The sequence below is a fragment of the Castor canadensis genome, chromosome 1, assembly GCF_047511655.1.
Source record: "Castor canadensis chromosome 1, mCasCan1.hap1v2, whole genome shotgun sequence".
Lineage (NCBI taxonomy): Eukaryota > Metazoa > Chordata > Mammalia > Rodentia > Castoridae > Castor > Castor canadensis.
Window position 1 is genome coordinate 33,755,224 of NC_133386.1, and position 15,194 is coordinate 33,770,417.

At 34.9% G+C, this 15,194-nt stretch overlaps 1 protein-coding gene across 5 annotated transcripts in view; it reads left to right on the forward strand.

Moving 5' to 3' along the window:
* Window positions 1-14,587, forward strand: part of Arhgap18 (Rho GTPase activating protein 18) — a 179,745-nt gene extending 165,158 nt beyond the window's left edge. For all 5 annotated transcript variants that reach the window (XM_074074960.1, XM_074074955.1, XM_074074970.1 and 2 more), the window contains exons 13-15: window positions 7,214-7,338; window positions 11,023-11,084; window positions 12,317-14,587. In XM_074074960.1, coding sequence (XP_073931061.1) covers window positions 7,214-7,338; window positions 11,023-11,084; window positions 12,317-12,408 — 279 coding nt within the window. In that variant the 3' untranslated portion in view covers window positions 12,409-14,587. The remainder of the gene's footprint in view (window positions 1-7,213; window positions 7,339-11,022; window positions 11,085-12,316) is intronic.
* The last annotated feature ends 607 nt before the right edge of the window (window positions 14,588-15,194 follow it).

The window sequence follows — 15,194 nt, forward strand, 5'->3', positions numbered from 1 at the left end:
TCTCTTGCAATTGCAAAAGCCTAAGGCAGGAACTTGCCTGGGGTATTTGAGCACTAGCAAGGCTTAGTGAATGTGACTGGAGTGAAGGCAGCAAGCAGTACTGTAGGATGAAATGAGGTCAGAAGGGCAATTGGGCCAAATCAAATAAGGCCTTGAAGACCATCTGTAGGAATTTGGCTTTATCTTGAGTGAAATGGGGTCACTGTAAGGTTTTGAGAAAAGGCATGAAAATCTATGGCATTTTAAAAAATAATCCCTTGATATTTTGTTTTAAGAATACACTATAGGGGTGCTAAGATAGAAATAAAGAAACTATTTAGGCGGTTCTTATAATGAAGGTGAGAGAGAATGGTGGCTCAGACTCGGGTATCAGCACTGGAAGTGGAGAAGTAGTTGCATTCTGGATATTTATTTGCAGTGATAGTCATTGAGATTTCTTGTTGGAAATGAGTTGTGAGAGAAAGAAAGATGTAAAAAAATGACTCGAAGTTTTGGTCTGAAAAATTGGGAAGATGGAATTGATAAGTCACAATGTCAATTTGGGACCTATAGAGTGAAGTGACAGACATCTCTTAGAAATCTAAGTGGGAATATTTGAAGGTTTACAGAGGAAAAATCAGGTCGTACTGACCAGCCAGAGAGACAGGGCCAGTGGGAAAGCACGAATGGGGCTCAAGGGAGAGGGAAGCTTCTGTACAGGTCAGGGAACTTCTGGAAGGTTGTGACCACAGGAGTTATGGTCATATTTGCATTTTAGGACACTGTGATGGTAGGTGAAGAGAAGATTAGAGGAATGCAAGTTGGCTTTGTAGGAGATGCTGGCTCTTGTTTCTGATGAGAGTATATAAATTGGTAGACTGTATTCAGAGAACACTCATTGTCATGTGACAGAGACCTGAAAACTGCTCCTCATTGGACTTTTTTGTTGCTATTTTCTCTATACTAGCCAGCGTTAGAAATAATACAAAAGGATAGACTAGTTAAATATGCCAAGACATGTAGTGAAATGTAAAAATGTACATGTATCTAAACACATATTTATATGTTGCTACATAACAAAAGAAGTTATAAAGCGGTGAACAGTATATCACTATATTTGTGAGGGATAATAACTATGTTTTTAAATGCTTACTAGAGGTCAAGCATATACTAAACATTTTAGAAACATTGTCATTTAATATTCATAGTAGTCTAGTTGGAGTGTATTGTCTTATCAGCAATTGGGGATCAGCAATTGTAAGGTTCTCGAGAGAGGAAATGGTGAAGCTGGAGTTCAAAATCAACCCTATGACTTTAAATCCATAGTTTCTTTACCATTATCCTCTATTTTTCCATAGATTATAGAAAAATTCTATGAAGGATATATAGCAAAACCCTGAGTACATTGTGTTGGCAATAATAGTAAACATGGATTACTAGTATTACAAAATATTTAAAGAGTTGAGATTGGGAAGAAGTTTAGAATGAGCCAGTAGGACCCAAAAGGGTGGATACTGGTTGGATGTAAGGAGTATGGAAGGAGGAATATAGAATGATTCATCGAATTTTGCATGGACAACATTAACATCAACATAAAGCATTAAGCAAAACGAATAGACTTAAAATATAAATCAGTTTTTGACATCTTGGGTTGACATTACCTGTGTGAGAGTTGTTTACATAGATGAGAGGTCCATGGAGCACCCAGGGGTGGAGGTATACTTTTAGGATGAGCATAGAGTCTACTGTTGGGACTGCAGAGTACAAGGTATTACTCAAAGTGGTTCTATGGAGCAAGAAAACAAAAAGGCAAAGACACATCTCTGGGGGACACCAATATTTAAGTAATAGAAAAGCCTGTAAAAGAGGCTAATATTCAGAAGTAAGAGAAGGTTGAAGAATGTGTCCTGTCTTGGAAACCCAGGCCGGAAAAGTAAAGTCCACACTGAGTTAGCAGCACCAAATACTGCACAGAGCAAAGATTTATATTGAATAAAGACCCACAGACTTTTGCACTTGAAGTTCAGTTATGACCATCTCCAGAGCATTGCCAGTGACTATTGATGGGAGGAGCCAGATTGCCAGGGATTAGAAAGAGAAAGACAGAGATCGTAGGTCATGAAAATGCAGCAGGGTAATATTTTAAAAAGTACTTTGTATGCTAACTATACACAAATCGGGCATTCAAGTTATTAAGAAATGGTTGACTAGGTAAATTAATAGTTTGAGCCAGGTTGTAATACACATTCAATTTACCTAATAAGACAAATGTTTTTAATGACTACAGCATATTAATTATATGGTACAAATAGGGATGTTCTTAAATACTAATAAGTCTTATCTATTAATTATAGCATGAGGAAACAATTGGGGAAAAACAACAAAATTGTACACCATTAAAAATAACTATTTCACATTAGCTTCTAACTTGTTGTGTTGATATCATACACATACACAATAGAAGTCATAAGGCTTGAGGATACAGCTGTAGCACTGCCATTAGTAAGTGTGACAAGTCATTTTATCTTTGTGGACATTAGTTTCTTTTATAAAATGATGATATACAAACAATAGAATATGAACCCTAGCATCATCAATAGTCAAATACATTTTTCTGATTTACTTCCATCCTTTTTCCCACATCTTGTTCTTCCTTTTAGTATTTGTTAGGAAATCGGACATCCCATCATTGCCTGAGATCTCATCTGTCTAACAAGGATGTAGAAGGTGCTTTGGTGACAATTTAGTTATGAATTGCTGAATCCTGCAGGCTCAAAAAGTAAAGTCTGTACTTTGATTTGCGTGATCCGAGTGTCACACACTTAACTCACAGTGGAGGAACTCAAGGTTTAGAGACTTAACATGACTGGTTTAGGCTTTAGACAAGAACTGCGTTGCGTCAGCAGAGGATCCTGGAGTTGGCTGAGTAGAGCTGGGTAGACTCTGGGTGGTTTGTATGCCTGAAATCATAGCTCCATTCAGAATTCCAGGTCTGGTTTCATTTAGCAGCTCTCACTACAAAGCACTGTCACAGGTATTGTTTCAAGCATCTGCTTTAGGTCTGGAAACAGTCTCTGGATTAACTTGGAGACCCAAGTGGAAAATCAAATTATAATATCAAGCACAATATCTTGTTTCTTTTTATGACACTCTCTGATTTTTTAATAGTGCTTAAAAATATCATATTAAAAATCTCAGAACTTATTTCATTGGAAGTTAAATGCTTATTAACTATGGGAAGTATTTAAGGCACATCTTTAAAATTCTCTGCATCCATGAGTTGGATAGAAGTTTAAAACATTTGGATAACAAAGACCCAATTATAACCAGAACACTGGCAGTTCAAAATAGTAGAGGATATCTTCTATATTGCTGCCTCTCAGTATTGTCAATTCAGACTAGGGATAGAATATGCCATTCTAGTTTAAGATACCTTGCTAAAATGTCCTTGTTTAATTTCTAAGATATGTATTATAACTGAGCTTCTTTTTGAGAAAGCTTTATTTCCAATTTGCTCTTTTGGAGATAAGTGTTTTCAGTAGCGTTAAAAATGTCAGTTTTACATTTAAATGAGCTTTTAATGAAAAAAATTAATTTCATTTCTAAAGGTCTTAACACTAAATTTTTAGAGTATAAAAATATGAGGAATACAGTATTTATACCTTATGAAAAGTACAAAAAAAAAACAATTTAGCCAAGGAAGAAATAAAATCAGATTTAAAAAATAATCCATAGTTCAATATGTAAAAACATATAAGAATCATGAGTTCATTGTCTCTAGTACAATAGTCTGTGCCCGCATAAGAATTAACATTTTTTTTAAGTTTTGGAATTTGTGGTGACTAAATGTCAATGGAGCATTAATCACATTCTCTTCTCCAGTCCTGCTGTATATCACCTATATTCAGTTCACAGGCACATCCTTCACTCCCCCTTCTCCCAAAAAGTAGAGGACAGTATCATAGCTGTTAGACTAGAAAATGTGAAATATGAAGTTTTACAAAGGTTATACTGTGTGTAGCTTCAGCGTTTATGGCTTAAGTTAAGAACAGACTGTTTGGCTGAATGATCAGGCATGTTGTGTCTTCTCAAAGCTTGACAGCTCAAAGTAATTAGTATACTAATAGCATTTGTATTTGATGCAGCATGATTCTAGAGTTTAATGTGGTTGTCATCCCCCATTTAAATGAGAGCTTTGGCATCCTTTATTGTTTACCATTTTTGTGTAAATAGCGTTTGGCCTCCATTGTCAATGTATCAACAAAAACTTTCCAGAAACAACTTTTAAGCTATCTCTACCATTACATCTACTGTCTAAACTAATTTCTTCTCCAAAGGTGTAAAGATATGGTAGATTCATGTTGAGTCAGACTCTCAGTCTCTGTAATGTTGGGAGAATTTGGATGGGATACACTAAACAAGCTGAGACTTGCTTCTGTTTAGCTATAAACCGTAGAGCCTCATACCATTTGACTAATTGCTCTTGTTATCAGGGAATGTCAACAGTCAACCTGGGAAAGTACATGTGCCATTGACGGCCTAATGAAAGGCTTTTCAAAGACATCAATATACCCAACCTGTGTGAAATGAGTCAACATTTCTTCAGTGCATAGTTTAGGCAGGGTTAATACTGAGCTTAAGTTGGCCTATGGTAGCATAGTGAGGTCTTCTTGTCTTCTTGAGATCCCTCAAAAGCAAAGACAGGTTACTCCTTTAAATAAGTGTCTGCTAGTGTTGGGAACACTGGCTTTTCCCCTCAGATCCTCCTGTAGGAGGAAATGACTAAAATACCTCTTGTAGCTTCTTCAATTCCTTTTTTACATTCTTTTCTCCCTTCTGTCTTTTCTTGTTTTTAGGAGAAATAACAAATGATAGAGATAATTTAATTTATTTCTTTTTGGCAGTTTACCTAAGATTATTTTTTTTAAATAATAAGGAAATAGGTTTATATATTTTCTTTTACTCTAGAGAATGCTTACTATCATTAATCCATCATTTTAGTGAAAAATATTGAGTGATTCACTTAATCAATGAACATTGATGGGTGGCTACCAATATGACTCAGATTTAGCTAGAACATAGATACCATATTTTAGGATCCTCATTATAAAGGAGATCAAGTGAAAAATTCCATGAAAGAGAAAGTTCCATGGAGTTTGAGGTGTTTCTGCTGGGCCTTGAAATATGGATAGTTAAGAGACACCCCAAAGAGAAGTAAGCATACACAGAGAGAATAGGGTGGATGTTTGTAGAGAATTTTGACCAGCTTTCTTAAGTAAACAATAGAATATGCTACAAGGAATAGTAGACAGACATGGAAGGAACAGACTAAAGTTACCATCTCTCTGAGCTCTCTATGGTAGTATATTATTTTTCTAGCTCATTTTGGTTTTATTACACGTTTATTATGGACCTTCTGTGTATAAAACTTTAAATCTTATTACCATAGTTTTGGGATTTGGCTGCCTTTTTTTTTTTTTTTTGCTATTATCAGCATAAAGGTTATTGTTATCTATAAACCCTAACCTGCCATTCAGATTTATATGCAATATTACAGTAATAGAGCGGGTTATTTCAAAATGCCAGTATTTGATGTCTCTACTGAGTAGATGAGGTGAATGGGTATGCTAAGAACAGTGTTGCTAGTAACATTTTCACTCTGACTCTAAAGTTGTCAGTAGTAGCTTATCGTTTTCCACTTCCTATGAAGGAAACAGACAGTTGAGGCCAAGTCAGCAGATAGAATGGCCACAGTAGGCCATAAGCTAGAGATCAACCACAAGGGAGAAGTACATGTAGTCCCTGAGTTATGTTATACCATTAATAACTGCTCCAAAAGGAAAGATAATAGCACTGCCACAGGAAATGCCCCATCCACTGGAAGAAGCAGCTCATTTTCCAATATGTTACAGATGGCAGTAGTTTGTCACAGAATGGGGAAGAAAGGTAAATTAGGTTTTAATCCTAGGGGTAAGGCCAGAGGAGAATAAGGTAATTAGACCAACTTATAATGACCCAGAAAGTAGAAGTCAAAGAACCGAAAATATGGTCCAGGCTGGAGTGAGAGGTGAAGTGGGAGTGAGGGGGATAGGGCCCATGTTCCCTCAGCATTCCTCAGCAATGTGTCTTCTCTTTCCTTTGTTATTCCGATGAAATTTCTCCCAATACGAGAAGCAAGTTTAAATCTTTTGGGTGCTCCTATAATTTTGTATTGCCCAATTCTAAAGGCAAAATATTTTTGTTGGACTTAGAAATTAAATTAATGGTATCTGTGACCTGTTTGTGATTTATATTTAAGAACAAAAATAATTTAAGACCACTTCCATTTAAAAATTGATATTGTGGGCATAAAAATAGTGCATGATAAAAGACTTGTGACTTATTTATTTCTAGGTAAGTAGACCTAGCCCAGTATTTGGTACTCAGTACATGCTGGTAAATTTCAGTTGAATTAAATGGGGTATTTATAATATTTAAAGGATTATCTTTAAACATAATTTGTGCATGCTGTTCTAAAGTCTGTTTAAGACATATGGTTATAAATAATAAATTAGTATTTATTTTAGCAGAACCATTTAGGAATTAATTAAGCCTATTATTTCAGATGCAGTAGCTGACATTTTGATATTACAAGCCTCAATTTTTCATTGCTATTTCCAAATTAATAAAATGTACTTTGTGTCCATGGGCAAAGGACTTAGAAGTGGTCATCTTGAGTTCAAAGTGTATAGTCAAAAATATAAGCTTATTAACCAAGTGGGCAGTAGCTACAATACAAACATATTAAAAAAGTAAAGTAAGTTTCTTTGACACTCAGGGACAGAAAATTTGGAGAAAGTTTTGTGGTATGTGCAGGAAGATTTTTCAGTAGCAATTGCACAGAGTGACTTCTTTCTGATTCGATTTCATAAATTGCTACATGAAGAAGCCCCTCTAGTAGATAATACTCTGAAATCAGTACTTAATATGGCAGTAATGGTTATTGCTGTCATTCTTTACATCTTTAAAAATAATTAAGCATTACTGCACAGGCATTATAAAGTTCCCCTATCACCATTAAGAGGATATTTGAGGTTTGATGTAATTTAGCAAATTGCCTTATACAGTAGTTAAGGTTTTTATGCAGTGAAGTAAAATGCGTCGTAGTTAAGCACACTTACCATATAATGCATTGTACAGAGTTACGGGTTCCAGCTGCTGCCAGCTTTGTTCCAGTGTCATTATTGCTTTGCAGGCTGACGTTCCTCAGGGAGTGATTCGAGTGCAAGCTCCTCATCTTTCGAAAGTTTCCATGGCAATACAGCTAACTGAAGAACTAAAAGCCAGTGATGTACTTGCCAGGTTTCTCAGCCAAGAAAGGTAGAGTCCTGTTTTGTTTTAATTATTCTGTGGGATAACTCACTTGCTCTCCCCCTCTCCCTGCCTTTTTTTTTTTTTAAAAAACAAAACTAAGGAATGGTGTGAAGTGCTTAAAATTTTTGTCTTCCCAGCAGAAGAAGACCAGTCCTGACAATTAGACTGTTGGAATGCATGAGTATAGTCTGCTGAGGTAGTTGGGTGTTCTTGAATTTGTTTCAAGCAGGATGGCTGAGTATCCTTCACTGGGCCTATAATCAGCTTGGCAAATAAAACCACTCCATAGTCTTCCAGGACATGTTGATTGGAGGTTAATTACTGTTTGTAGGCTGTTAGGAAAATTACTAATTAGGATACAGTGAGATTAAAATGAAGACAACTTTTTCTGTGAAATGTAAGTAATTAAAAAGAAATGTTGCAATTAAAAGCAGAAAGCATGAAGACTGAGAGTGGGCAACCAGTCCCTGTATCTCTGGAATCACAGGGAGAGCACAAACTATTCTCCATAGGGACAACTGAGCCCTACTCTGGTTTGAGGCTGATGCTCTAGAGTCTTTCAAAGGTCATTGGCCTCCCTCTCACTGCACTAGTGTTTGTGCTTTCTGAATCATCTTTTCTTGAATTTTTAGAGGTACTAATAAGTGATTGGGTTTTCCAGTTTTTTACTCTTCAAATTCTTATTTTTGTCTAAAATTATGTTTTAATGCCCCCTCCCCATTTATACTTACTGAAATAAACTAAATTTTTAGTTTAGAAGGGGAAGCTGAGGCATTGGCACCCAGTTTTTGACTACCTGATTTTGGTCCTTCATTTAATTTAATCTCTTCATTCTAACATTGGAGGGGCTTCAGTCATGTTTCTGCCAAAGCCGTTCCAGTTTTAATACAGTACCTCAAATAGTTTGTGCATTTCTGTTCTGTTTAAACCCTCTGCTAGGTGCTGGAAGGGATATAAAAGTTATTTTAAAGTACTGTCTATAAATCAAGAGAAGGAATGAATCTGTACAGCTCACAGATGGTGGTGAAATAGGAAAGGCTTACTGGCCATACCTTGAATTTCAGCAAGCCAGAGTAAACTTCACAGTAACATCTGAAGTAAACATCATTATTCCTTCTGTTTTCCAGGAAATATATTTCTTATAGGTAGTAGAACTGGAATTCTGAACCTATTGTTTTTGTCCTCAAAGACAGTCCCTTAACCACTCTCCACACTGACTAGAAGGCCTGGGAGTAGAAATTATGTTCTAAGGCAGTTGAGTCTTTCAGGATTGAGGCCTGGCAGAAGTTGGCATTTCTAATCTTTGCTCATTAAAGGGTGTCTGAGCTGCCATGAAATCTGTCCACTCCCTCTGTTCCCTGCCTTGACTTTGCCTTTCTTCCCTGAAAGGATATCCCCTCTCAGAATGTCTGGCTAACTTCAGACATGAGTAGCTTTTCCAGGCTACACATAGTTAATTTACACAGCATTTAGTTCCAGGATTCAATTCTGCTCCTATTTTCCTCTCTACAGGCTGACAATATTAGATATGACTATGAAGTTGTACAATATATTCAACCGTGAGTTTAATATGTAAGGTATAGCATGAAACATTAGTTGATATTTTGTTACAGAAAGCACTAGCTTTGTGATAGTTGCCCTTTGTATATGTGGATTTTCTGCTTATGGTGGTCTTATTAAATAAGTATTCCTCCAGGGGAAAGGCTGGTAACCTTTTCTTTCCATTGTCTTCTCCTCCTCCCAATCCTCAGGCCCTTTCCTTATGCTTGGAGATGCTAGAGACATCTGAATTCATTGATAGTTTTTATAATCTCTTTACATCTCAATTCTTCCTTTGTAAGAGTGAACTATAATATGGCCTACCTTACAGTTCTGTGATAATTAACTAGAAAAATGATCATGAAGTTCATAGCAATGTCTGTCTGGGCCAACACAGTAAGTGAAGTCAGTCCTCAACAAATGTTTACCTATATGTTTTTCTTCACAACGTTCCATATGCATTCTACCTGTTGGGGTGGTTGGAAACCTTACTTCCTTTCATCCTTGTTCTCTCCTACCTTTTCTACTGAAGCCAGTGAACAAGAAATGTACAATAATTTACATATTCATTCACCAGTCTTTGATTGTTAATACTTTTTCATTAATTATGAATTTACTGATGTTATATGGGAACTAGCATATGCCAGAAAATTCAATTCAGGTTTATGTAAAGTAGAACAAGAATACAGATACCTGAGAATCAATGAGAGTAAAATCTGACTAGGTTTTTTTTTAAAAAAATTAATATTTTATAACATTCAATTTGACTGTTCATAGCAACAATAACTTTTCATACTCAGTTTATGGGATTTTGTAGTATAAGTAAAAATAATTATTAACTAACCCAATTCCTGCTAAAAAAGAAAAATAATTATTAACTTACTCATCTTAAAAATAAATGTACCCTTGGTTAGAAACAAAGTGTGGCTATTAGGTAGGATACAACACGTCAGGTGGAACTTAAAGCAGAAGGCGTACACAGCCCTGTGGCTATTAGGTAGGATACAACACGTCAGGTGGAACTTAAAGCAGAAGGCGTACACAGCCCTGACCGTCTAATTGTGTGATGAACATAGGTGGGAGGAGAAAATTGAATAGTCAGATGAACCATTAAATGGCTGGTTAGGAAAGCGTCTTCTGTGCCATAGTTTTCCTAATGGCTTGAGTATAAATCAAACCTGGCTATTTCTTCTCAGTTCCACAGGGCCTTTCACCAGCAGTCCATAAGCCTTTCCATGTGTCACAGTCTACTACAGAGCATTTTCAAAGCAGCTTCTTGAACATTATCCTAGAACTGTTAGTTTCTTGAGATCTGAATTTTTAACAGATTTTGGAAGTAATTGTTTTATAGAAAGTTTTGACAAATCACTGAATTTTTGCCAGTTTTTATGTGTGAGCTTAATGTTGTAAAGGATTTTATTCCTGTTTACCAATGACTTGTATTTACAAAATGTTTTAACCAGTATATAAAACAAAACTTGCCCAATATGGTGAGATACTTCAATACATATACACAACATGTAATGTCCAGGTCAAGGCAAACCATTTTTCTCTCCTCACACATTTGCTACTTCTTCATGGTAGCAAGTTTGTTCTTTGAAGGGTGTAAATGCAGCCTTCTTGGTAAAGTCAAGTCTTCATGATGACTCTTTGCTGCTACACTGTCGGAGTGTATGTGCCTCCCACATTTGAACCACCAATACAGAGAGGACTATGAATCGTATCTTAATTCTTCACATTCATCTTGACACTATTCCAGTTGTCAGCACAGCAGCCCCATGATAAATACTCACTGAATAAAATGCAACGACAAAGCTGAAATGGAAATTCGACCCTTATGCAGAGCAGATCATCATATTAATAATTTAATTGGCAGGTAAAATGCTATGTTAGCTTTCTAATTTTACAAATTTAGACACTGGCTTACTATTTTGCCTTCAGATGTATGATTACATATTTATTTTAATTTACAGGTGTGACATTTTTATTACCTATTCAGCATATTTAACAGATGGGAATTATGAATGTGTAGGTAATTACAGTGTCTAAGCTATGGAGTCTCTACACTAGCTAGAATGCAAAACTTGTTGAAGTGATTTACTTGCAAGCTGTTTGATGATGCAATTAATGAGTTTGTTTTGTCCCTAATAGTGGGGTGGCCCAGACTCTCAAGAGAGGGGAAGTTTTTTTGTATGAAATCGGGGGAAATATTGGTAAGCCCATTTTTTTTCTCTTTGCCTTCTATATGCTGATTTGACATTGCCAGTGGTTGTTAATTATGTCTTTGGAAGAAAAAAAGAAAGTTGGAAATAAAAGAACACATGCTTTAGGTGGTTGCTTATTATGGATTCGCTTAGTGGTCTGACCTTCTTTCCAGGCTCTATTCAAGCTGCTTCTGTATAAAAACTTCCATCTACTTTCAATTGCAGCGAAGCCAAGTCCCCTAGAATAGTAATAACTTCTAGAATGGCCAATGATGCAGGTGTTTCAGAACTGCTTTCTTTTATATACTCTTATATCACAAAATAGTTGGTCTGAAGATCAAGATAACACTTATTGATAGAGTATTTAGATATTTTTATTAAAAATAATTGCTTTTGTTATAGTTGGTTTTCTACTGTAGTTCTTATACATACATATTAGTATTTCAGGAAATAGGATAAATAAATTAAGTTTTGACATGTTCTGTATTTTATCTTATTTCTTTTATTTATTTATTGATTGATTGATGGGACTGGTGCTTGAACTCAGGGTCTCACACTTGCTAGGCAGGTGCTCTTACTGCTTGAGCCACTCCACCAGCCCTATCTTATTTCTTTTAAAAAATTTTAAGTATACCTTTTTCTTGACTCTTGAAAATGGCAAGGGTGACATTGTTAAGGAATGAATGAAATAATGTTTAATTCAAAGTAGTAATTGAAAATAATTTGAAGAAGTTTTATAGAATTCTTAATATTTAAAGTGAAATACAGGAAATGTGAGGGGTCATTCTTAAACTTCAAATAAACTACTGTTATTAAATAACTCTATTAAATAATATGGTTATTTAATAGAGTTATTAAATTAACTCTATTAAAAACCTGAAGTTATTAAATTTATTAGTAAAGATTATTTAAGTCTTAATACATTTGTTTTTTCATTTTGTTATTAGATCTTAGGAATTAAGCATGATTTCTTAGGTGAATTCAAAACTGTTGTCATGCTCAGTGAATAAAAATTTAAAAGCCCACAGAACAAAGTATTTTCAACTTTCTAATTTAATTTGAAACATATTTATTTGGAGACTACCAAAATGACTTTTCCAATCATTTGACCAAGTCTTCAAGGGTTTTAATGAGAAGTATTTTGAAATCTAAGACTTTAGAGTTTAAGCTATTGGCCTTAGGCTTAAAATTGTATCCCCATCTGCATACTGTGATAAACGGACACCCCATCTCTTTAACAGGGGAACGCTGCCTTGATGATGACACTTACATGAAGGACTTATATCAACTCAACCCAAATGCTGAGTGGGTCATAAAGTCAAAGCCATTATAGAAGCATAAAGCTGCAGCTAGCCCTGGGGACTTCTATAATAATTCTTGCTGGGTCAAGAGTATAAATAAAAGAAGTGGCAGGACTCTTGTCACTCAACTGTACATAACTACTAAGAAGTAACATCCTGGAGCCTCAAAAACTTGGTAGACTTACACAGTTGCCAGAATTATGTTAATTATCATTATTAGAAAACAAATACTTTTGAGGAGAGAAAAAGGGGGCTTAATTAGCTTTGTGGCTGTTTTTGTATACTGTGTGAAACTTATCCAGATGTGACAGGTTTTTTTTTTAGTATGAAAATATATATTCTTTACCACTCACTTTTTTCATCTGAAATCTTATATTCTGTAACATGTATTTTCTTACCTCCTCAAATTTGCCTTCCTTCAATAAGGTTTGTTTTTAACCAAAAAATGATAATAAATATCAGGTATGGCAAGTTATGAAGACAGAACATATTGGAACAGACTTAATTCAATAGTATTCTTGTCCTTATAGAGTGATGGTATTCATGTCCTTGAATCATTTGTCCAAATAAGTCCATCCTTTTGTATCATGTGTGATTCACGTGTTTTTCACTTCATCTGATGTGTGTGCATAGAACTGTATCCATGATCAAGAAAACCAAACTGTCAGAAACTGCCGTTGATTACCAAACTGTTAAATACTTACTAAGAATAAAAAATATATGTATCCATGTGGAATAACTCAATTACCAATTATCAGCAAGTAAAGGCCAAATCACTTTGTGTATGCTGTACTCTTCCAAGTGGAACTCTAAAAGTCATAGCTGACTCTATCTGTTGTTCTATTACTCTTATAAACATGCATAGCAGTGTATGATCTGGTAGCCATTGGAGAATGTATTAAAGGGGGATTTTTTTTCTCCTGACTGGAAGAGTTATACTTGTGAGTATGACACAATCATGTGAACAAGGTTTTGTTTGTGTACTTATTTTAAATCAATAAATTCATTAAAATGTTGTGGAAAGTACTAGTTGCAGGGATTTTAAAGCCCAGACCACATTGTGACAAAAGATGAGCCTCTGTACTGTAAATAAGAGAAATGAATAGAGAACGTTAAATATTTTATGAGGTTCAAGTACAGTAAATAAAAGGTAATGTAAATGAATGCTATGCCAACTGCGTTTGGCACTTTTAGTAGTACTTTAGGAAAAATTACATTCTCAGAAGCTCTTCGTGTCACTCTAATTAGGAGGGGAAATGCTGTTAATGAGAATAGTCATAAATTCTTAGCATATAATTACAAGAGCAGCCTGTGGATATGATCATTTAAATAACTGTGATAATTTGTGCCATTGTCTTTTTATTTAAAGAATTTTATAATTAAATGTCTTTCTAAATTATTTTCTCTTGGAATTGTTACTTTTAATCCTGTGTGTTCATGAGCCTACTTTTACCTTTTCAAAATTAATATATGGTCTATTTTTATGTTATTCATTCATACCTATTCTTTTATTGCTTCTATGGTCTTGTGTAATTTTTCAACTTGGAAGATATGAGAGATACAACCTTATTTCCTTTCTCAACTTTCTCCTTATGTAAGGTTCTATTATTTAGGACTTTTAAAACGTATCTGGGCTGGAGATATAGCTGAAGCTAAGCAAGCATTGAGCTCTGAGTTCACACCCCAGTAATGCCAAAAAGGTAAAAAAAAAAAAAAACTATCTCTTTCTGATTTTGACAATATGTATTATTAATGCTTTGATGAAAACAATTAACAATGTAAAAGAAAAATTATGTACTTAAAACACGTAGGGGAACAACTTAGGAAATATGAGTCTACATGATTTAAAAAAATGATTTTCTAAAAGCATGTGCCAACTAATTCCACCACATTTGTTATCTAACCATGAAACAGTTACTACATTTTGGTAAAGAAAAATGGAAATGCCATTTTTTAGGTTTTAGACTTTCCCAAAACCTATGACCCTCGTTCTTTGGTATTGGCCAATATTGCATTTAAATAACCAAAAAAAAAAATTATCTATACTAAAACAGAGGAGAAATTGAATATTAAAATGTCTCTATATAAATGTCCTGTTACTAACCTAAATGATTGCACTGTGATTTTTATTTCTTTCTAATAAGTTTTAAATCTCAGGGTGGATCTGTTTGTTCTGCGTGTGTGATGGAAAATAAAAACAAATATATTTGCTTTGAGTCTCAAACATTTTCTCTTTTATGGATGGGAGTTGCTGGGATTTATGAAGTCTGGTTAACCCTGCTCTGGTTTGATGACACTCCTCTTTTCTAAAGTCATTGTAATTCTTTGCATTCACACAGTCTTTGCCTAATGTGCTTATAGAAATCAACGTAAATTTATTGCTTATTGTTTCTATGAAAAGCAGTTCGTCTTACTGACTTCCTGGGCTTTTTTTTTTTTTTCCTAGTTTTTGTTAAACTGGTTGGCACTGATTGTCCTCATTTATCACCTACTCATCAGTAGGTGGCAGTATTGGTCAGGGATTCCTTTGAATCTAAAATACTGGAAGTCTTAAAAATGAACCTGAGTTCATAGGGAAGTAGCTGACACTCAGTGGCAGGCAGTTAGGTATTGACATTGTGGGTCTTATTTTTAATTACCCATTCTAAAATTGTAAGTAATTGATGTCAATTTCTATGTTCGGTTTGCTTTATCCTTGACTCATTGATTTGAAGAAGGGAAAAAAGATTTACCTGACCCAGAGTTAGAATTTTTGGTAACATCTAATTCAAACAAAAGGATTATGACAAGAATCAAGGCCAAGAACCAGGAAAGTAAG